Source organism: Dipodomys spectabilis, unplaced genomic scaffold, assembly GCF_019054845.1.
Source record: "Dipodomys spectabilis isolate Male_0828 unplaced genomic scaffold, ASM1905484v1 ptg000017l, whole genome shotgun sequence".
NCBI classification, from domain to species: domain Eukaryota; kingdom Metazoa; phylum Chordata; class Mammalia; order Rodentia; family Heteromyidae; genus Dipodomys; species Dipodomys spectabilis.
The window spans coordinates 18,375,656-18,383,561 of NW_024870694.1; the positions used below are offsets into that span (position 1 = coordinate 18,375,656).

Sequence of the window (7,906 nt, forward strand, 5' to 3'; positions counted from 1 at the left end):
GGTTATAGGAGTGAACCACCAGCACCCAGTCTCACTGTTACTTTCATAGATGGAAAAATTGGGTAAACTGTCCAGCATCCCCACTGAGTCAGGGACAGCATCAGCACTAGAAGTGGACCCCACTCCCAGCCCAGATCCCTGCTCACCCCCTCCCACCTGCTCACGGCCTCCCTCCTCCTCCAGGCTTCGGGCCCACCAAAGGAATCTCAGAAGGAGCTGCGGAAGGAGAACTGCAGGTAGATGATCAGCAGTAGGACAGTGGCCCAAAACAAGCACCAGGGGATAGAGCAGAAGTTGCAGCCCGAGCCCCCCTCCTCCTGCGGCTTGGTGGGGCTGGGAGCCCGGGAGAAGGTGTAGGTGGTGGCCTCCTCCTCCAGCAGCTTCTCGCTGGGCTTCCAGTGCACGATGCCCTCCTGGCAGGCCTCGCAGAACTCGCCGCGGTGGCGCCGGTTGTCCTGGCGGCTGGCCACGTGGATGCGGTAGTGGCCCCCGCGCTCCCCGTAGCACTGCTCGCGCAGGCTGGTGATGAGGTTGTCCACCAGGCTCTCGATGTTCTCCTCCAGCATGCTCGACTCGTCCAGCCGCGCCGTGCCGCACTCATAGCATAGCTGCTTGAAGACACGCATGCGCACGGAGCCCGCGCGCTGGGCCCGGTCCAGGTACATGTGGAAGAGGATGACCACGTGCGGGGACTGCCAGGTGTGCCAGCACCAGGAGCAGTGGAACCTGCGGGGAGGGCATGGAAAATAAACCCAAGAGGAAAAGGATGAGAGGGTGAAGGGCAGGGTGAGCAGTGCCTGGAGATGGGGGTGGTGTGTTGGGCTGATTAGCTTTCCCCGGGGGGCCAGCTCACCGGCCCCCTCGTGGGTACCCCCCCCCCCGGGACTAGAGCAGGCTCCTCAGATGCCACCTGGCATCCAGCTGTGCTCTGCCTCCAAAGGTGCTTTGTAGAGACCTTAGCTCCCTCCAGGTTCCTTTCCTCAGGCCCAGGATCCGATCCACCTTTCTCTCATCTACAAGTGCCTTCTATGCACTGGGTGAGTCCTTCCTACCCAGACTACCTGGGAGTCTGAGAGCTGGGCTGGCCTTCATCAGCGAAGAAACACACTGTCCATCGGCACCTTCCTATCTGCAGGGCTGTGAACAGGACAGACTCATGTTGGGATAAAATGATCCCGTTGTCACCCCTCAGTCTTCCAAGTTTAGGCTACAGTTAATGCAGCCCAAGGCCTGGGGCCAAGTGACACTGTCCCCCCAACAGCCGTGATTTCCCAGGCTCGCTGGGGCCACCTGGATGATCACAGGTCACCAGTCAGGCTTCAGAGGGCCACAATCCCTTTCACTAGCTCCATCAGCCTCCCAGATCTTCTGGAAGCTCCTAAGTCCTTTCACAAGTAGAACTTCTCAGAATCTGATTTGGAAGCTTCATTCTCAGCTTTTTGTTTAATGACATATTCCTTTAGGAACTGTTTCCCCTCTTACACCAGACTACAAAACTTGCATTTAGAAAGTCAATCCCTAATTATTTGTAAGAGAACCATCCACATACACTCAGCTAGCGAGACACAGGGCCAGTACCAAACACATAACAGGTATCCAGTAATGTATCCTGATTTGTATTGAACAGAACTGAGCTGACAGATCCAAGTCAAGCAGGACGGCCTTTAATCTGACTCCCAAACTGTATCTCTAAACCTCCCATGTCATATTCCAAGGATGAATCTTCACATGTAGACAGACCTTTGTATAAGAGTTCTAGAAGGTTGCCTCCACTATTGTTCATACAGATCACCTAAGGACTTATGAAAATGCAGACTCTGATTCTAGTCCAGTGTTTTACAACTCTACTAAGTTCTAGATGATAATGATAATAATAAAGCAATAATCTAATCACTTTATTTTATGGCAAAAGCAAGGTTCAAGAATGAAACTGAATCAAAGGTTCAAGAAGGAAACTGAATCTATCAAGGGTTATGGAGCTAAAAATAGAGCCAGTTCTTAGTAAAGCTCTTGTGCTCAGTATTTTTAAGTTCACAACAAGCTGAATTAAATAGATATAAACTGAACTGCCTCAAGACTAGCACACAGGCCTCTACTGAACTCAAAAGCCTTCTTTCTCTTGGTTTACAAGTACTTTTTAAGAGACCATTAAACTCTGAAAAGATATCAGTGCCAGAGTTCAGGACTAATTAGTATATTCTACCTCTTCCTTCCTTCCTTCCTTCCTTCCTTCCTTCCTTCCTTCCTTCCTTCCTTTCTTTCTCTCTCTCTTTCTTTCTCTCTCTCTTTCTTTCTCTCTTTCTTTCTTTCTTTCCTTTCTTTCGTCTGTCATGGGGTTTGAACTCTGGGCTTAGGTGCGGTTCCTGAGCTCTTCAGCTCAAGGCTAGCACTTGAGCCACAGTGCCATTCTGGTTTTCTGGTGGTTAATTGGAGATAAGAGTCTCACAGACTTTCTTGCCCAGGCTGGCTTTGAACTGCAATCCTCAGATCTCAGCCTCCTGTGTAGCTAGGATTACAGGTGTGAGCCTCCAGCACCTGACTTACCTCTTTATTTTCTACATGGGGAGATTGCAAGAAGAAAAACTACACAGGTGACTGGTGGTAGAGCTGGAATCAAAATGTAAGTGTCCCAGCTCCCTGTCAACAATGCTGCTTCCTAGTCTACATGAGTCCAACACTGAGATTGAAGCTAAGCTAAGATCTTGTGTGTTCTCATCCCTCCTTAGAAGATACTCCAGAGTTAGGGACCTGAGTTAAGAGCAGGGCCCCTACTTCCTGGGCTACTCACCGGCCTGAGGCATGCAGTTCCAGATATTGCTTCCAGCCAGGGGCCAGCACATTGTGTTTGAGGTTGGGGTCTATGATGAGGTCCCAGCTGTCCGCTGGCTTTGCCTCCTCCATCTTCTCATAGAAGACCTTCTTCCACTCACCTGTGGTCACACTTTTACACATGTCCTCGTCAGTGGTGAGGGAGGGCAAGCTCCACTTCAGTGAGAACACAGGGAATGAGGGCAGGTGTAGGGCAGGGCAGCGCAGTCTCCACGGTCTAAAAATCCTCATTGACAGGACCAGAAAGAAGCAGGACCCGGCTCCCTCCTTTGTCCGCAGTGGAACCTGTTTCCAAGGCAACCAGGCAGGGTGCCAGGAGACAAAGCTGGGAGAGGAAGGAGTCTCCAAAGAGATGTTTTGGGTCCCAGAACTGAAGTGGAGAAGGCAGGGTTTATGGGTCTAGATGGTCCAGAAGAGGATGAGGGGCTGACAAGAGGCTAATCTTCAGACCATGTCACCCTGGCCTGCAAAGGGCATGGAGGAGTGAGGAATGGAGAGCTGGCTCAGTTTCACCTTGCTGTCCCCTAGAGGCATCATCAGCATCTGGCTGCTATGGTAACCACGATGCCTTAGGGAGCTAAGGAGAAATGAGGGATGGGAAGATGTAGACTTTTTAGTAGATAGAACAATAATGATACGCTCTCTTTCTCTCTGTACTCCTACATGTCTTGAGACTGACATTGCCATTTTAAGGAAACATAATTGAGTGTCTCTTAAACCACTATGACTATTACCATATACTGACCAGGAGCATGGGAGTCATTTAGCCTATAAATGACAGCACTTCTATTCAAATTTAACTGTTGACTCCATACCAAGTCATTTATTTACTCATTTCAAGCATGCTCATGTATCAGGCTTTTTGCCAGGCTCCTAGAACTGATTCTGCCCATAACTCAATGAGATACATGCTGTAAAGGCCAGCTCCATTACCGGCTAGCTGTACACAAAGGTAGAAACCATTGCATCAGCCAGGCAGGAATAGACAACACAATTTGCAAGCTGATTGCAGAAAAGCAGAGTGCTATCTCATAGGCAAAACTATCTTTATTATAAGTATCTGCAATGCTTTGATGAACTATTTGTCCTTTAAAGAATAATATAAAAGCTGGGTTTCATATGTGGTTTGAGGCCAGCTAGGGCAGAATATTTCACCTCCTCTCAACCCATACCTGGTGCATGTGTGTCATCCCAAGCTACCTGGGAGGCTGAGGTTGGGAGAATCACGGTGCCACGCCAGCCCAGGAAGAAAAGTCCAAGAGACTTTATCTCCATGGAAGGAAACTGGATATGGCAGTGTGATCTCAGGTATGACAGGAAGCTCAAAGAGGGTAAACCAAGACTCAGGCATGAACCTGGGAAAAAGTTAGACCCTATCCTAAAAATAACTAGTAAAACAACAGGACTTGCTGTGAAGTGACAGTCCAACCAGAAGTTTTAAGCTCAAATGACCTTATTAAAGAAAAAAAAATCATAAAATGCAGTTAAAATAAAACAAGGTTAATATCCCTATCCAATATGATTACTGTTAGTACTATGACTATATACAACTTGCCTACTGTATGCAGATGCAGTACATTCTACAGACCACATTGTGCATATTTCTTCCTGGAAGTGCTGGGAATTGAACACAGACCCTTGTGCTTAAGTTCTCTACACCTGAGCTATTTCCCTAGTCCTTTTCCCTTTATTTTTTATTGTTGTGGTGGTGGTACTCATACTGGGGCCTGAACTCAAGGCTTAGGCACTGTCCTGTAGCTTTTTTTCTTTTCTTTTTTTGTCAGTCATGGGGCTTGATCTCTGGGCTTGGGTGCTGTCCCTGAGTTCTTCAGCTCAAGGTAAGTGCTCTACCACTTGAGCCACAGTGCCACTTCTGGTTTTCTAGTGGCTAACTGGAGATAAGAGTCTCATGGACTTTCTTGCCCAGGCTGGCTTTGAACCTCGATCCTCAGATCTCAGCCTCCTGAATAGCTAGGATTACAGGCGTGAGCCACCAACATCTGGCTTTTTTTTTTTTTTAAATCAAGACTGGCACTCTACCACTTAAGCTACAGCTCCACATCCAGCTTTTTGGTGGTTAATTGGAGATGAGTCTCTCAGATTTATCTGGCTGGCTGACTTTGAACCACTATCTTCAGATGTCACCCTTCTGTGTAGCTGAGATTATAAGCATAAACCACCAGCACCTAGCTTAGTTTTTTCATTGTTGTTTGTTTGTTAGTAGGACTTCATACTTTTTTCTGGGCTAGACTCAGACTGAAATCCTTCTACCTTTGCCCCTGAGTAGCTGAAATGATAAACATGCATCACCCCTCCATTTATGTTTTTGAACTAGGCTGTCATTAACTTTGCTGTCTGATCTTGAATCTTGATTCTCCTATCTCTGTCTTCTACTTATTTATGACTACAAGCATGTACCTCCACAGCAAATCTCCCATGATTTTTTTTATACCTTTTTTGTACATTTTTACTATAAAAATGTTGTACTGTAACATACTTTTAAATTAACAATATATCATGATTTTTCTAGGTCATTACTATTGTTCTGTAGTAGTATTTTGTAGGCTGCCTATATTCTGTTATATAGATGGCACAATTTAATTAGCCAATCCTGCCTTTGGGGATATTAAACTTTAATTTTCTTTGTTTTTGTGTTTGTTTTTTGGTTTTGTTTTTGTGACAGTCCTGGGGCTTGAACTCAAGGCCTGAGTGTTATCCCTGAGCTTTTTTGCTCAAAACTAGAACTCTACCTCTTGAGCCACAGCTCCATTTCCTGCTTTTTATTTATTACATTTTTTGGGGGGGGTGCTTAATTAGAAATAAGTCTCATGAGCTTTCCTGCCCAGGCTGGCTTGGAATTGCAAACCTCAGATCTTAGTCTCCTAATTAGCTAGGATTACAGGCTTGAGCCACTGGCACCCCACTAAACTTTTATTTCAATTTCTCATGATTGTATTTTGTCACCTATCTGCATAAAACTTGCCGATAAAGCTCATGAGCCTGCCTTCCAATGCTTCCTGCAGTTATTCTTGATTCTATTTTGCAAAAGTTTGCTATGTCTAGTATGATCTTCAAATGAGCAGGATTCTCAAATCTTCAAATAATGTGCATTTCAGACAGACTAAAGGACCTGAAGATTGAGGGTTAAAAAAGAAGTGCCTACTATGTTAAAATGAACTTTTCCACTTGGTGGGGGAGAGAGGAGTTGGGGAGGTGGGGAGGGAAGGGATGGTAAGGGAAAAACAAAGGAGGGGGTAACAATGCTGAATAGGAAATGTACTCATTACCTTACTCATGTAACTGTAACCCCTCTGAACAGTATCTTTACAATAAATAAATAAGTAAATATACATATATACACATATATACATACATATACATATATATGTATATATATGAAGTGCCTAAAATTCCAATTTTCTATCGGGTACCAGAAACCATCTTCTTCCAAAAGCTTCTCTGCCTCTATATAAATAATGCCTTAATTTATATAGCTTTAACCTCAGTTGATTTCTCTTGACAATGGACAAATAAGAAAGCAATGATTTGATGTGTGCTTAGATGCAATGATTAGCTGCAATAATTAGATGCATGCACTCTGGGATCACCTGCCTGTTTTGTTTTGTTTTTAATTCTTTATTCTCAACTCTAATACATTTAATTTGCATCATTTCATTCTGGTTACAATATACATGGGTGCTTTATGTGAATATATTTATATTTTGTGTGGTATTAGCAATCATTAAGTAACATTAAGTACCAGACATTGTCCGAAATGCTTTATAAATATGAATTTATTTTATACCAACAATGGCCTTTCTAGGTAAAAAAAAGTAGCAGCTACAATTCCATTTTACAGATATGTGAAACAGAAAGTTACATAGCTTGCCCAAAACACAACCGCTAACAAGTGGCCAAGCTGAGATTTGAACCCTTATTTCTACTCCAAAGTCCCTGATTGAGCCATTATGCTATCCAGCATGAAATCTAGAACATAACGTTTGCTAATCAAATGTGTGAATCTCCCTTCTTGTCACTGGATGAGATCATTGCTGATTCCAGGAATTGGAAACCCTAGGAATCCATGTCCTAGCTGAGCACCAAAGGCTCACACCTGTAATCCTAGCTACTCAGGAGGCTGAGATCTGAGAACCACTGTTCAAAGGTAGCCTAGGCAGGAAAGTCCATAAGACTCTTTTTTTTTTTAACTGTATTTTTTTTGGTCTTTTCTTTTTTGGTACTGGGGATCGAACCCAGGACGTTGCACTTGCTAGACAAGAGCTTTGCCACTGAGCTACATCCCAGCCCAAGTCCATAAGACTCTTATCTCCAATTAACCAGGAAAACTAAAGAAATAGCCAGCAAGACTTGGAGCTGTGGCTCAAGTGGTAGAGTGCTAGCCTACTAAGAAAAAGCTCAGGGATAGACCCCAGGACCTGGGTTCAAGTACCAAGATAGGCACCAAAAAAAAAAAAAAAAAAAAGGAATCTATATCCTTTGAATAAATAGTTCCCTAAGCCACACTGAAGTCAAACCCTCCCAAGAGGAGGAAAGAGCTCTGTTTGGCCCTCCATGCTTCTGTTAGTACTAGGAATTTAATGAAGCAATACCACCCAGAGACCTGCTGATGCTCAATATGAAGATATTCAAGCTGAAAAAGAAGTTTAGCTTGAACTCTTACCAATGAGTGCATAGAAGAAATCTTTAGTCATACCAGTCCTGTGAGCAGTAATCATCAGATGTGCGCCCACTCAGTGGGAGGGGCACTAACTGGAAGTCAAGAGATACAAATATCCTTGCGCTACCATAGACTGGCCCTGTGACCTTCAGGAAGTCATGTCTCCACTATTTTTTTTACGTCTTTTATTGTAAAGGTGATGTACAAGGGGGTTACAGTTACATAAGTAGGATAATGAGTACATTTCTTTTTAAACACCATTACCCCCCTCCCTCATTTTCTCCCACTTATATCTCAACTCTTGCCTGTGATCAATTCATCTCTTCTTAAAGAATTAGAGTAGATGTCAACTCTGAGGGCCCCCTGACTGTGGTCATGAAAGGGTACTTAAAGTCTGAA

At 44.5% G+C, this 7,906-nt stretch overlaps 1 protein-coding gene across 1 annotated transcript; it reads right to left on the reverse strand.

The window, feature by feature from the left end:
• Window positions 1-206: 206 nt before the first annotated feature.
• Rtp1 (receptor transporter protein 1) lies at window positions 207-3,060 on the reverse strand. Its single transcript, XM_042667264.1, has 2 exons — window positions 2,789-3,060; window positions 207-726 (listed from the first exon to the last, which is right to left on the reverse strand). Exons 1-2 carry the CDS (start codon window positions 3,058-3,060, stop codon window positions 207-209), a joined length of 792 nt encoding a protein of 263 aa, XP_042523198.1.
• Between the last annotated feature and the right edge of the window lie 4,846 nt (window positions 3,061-7,906).

Coding starts and splice junctions, on each gene's coding strand:
- Rtp1 (XM_042667264.1), bottom strand. CDS start 3,060: ATGAGGATTTTTAGACCGTGGAGACTGCGCTGCCCTGCCCTACACCTG. Junction 727..2,788: donor GAACTGCATGCCTCAGGCCG/GTGAGTAGCCCA, acceptor CCCTCCCCGCAG/GTTCCACTGCTCCTGGTGCT.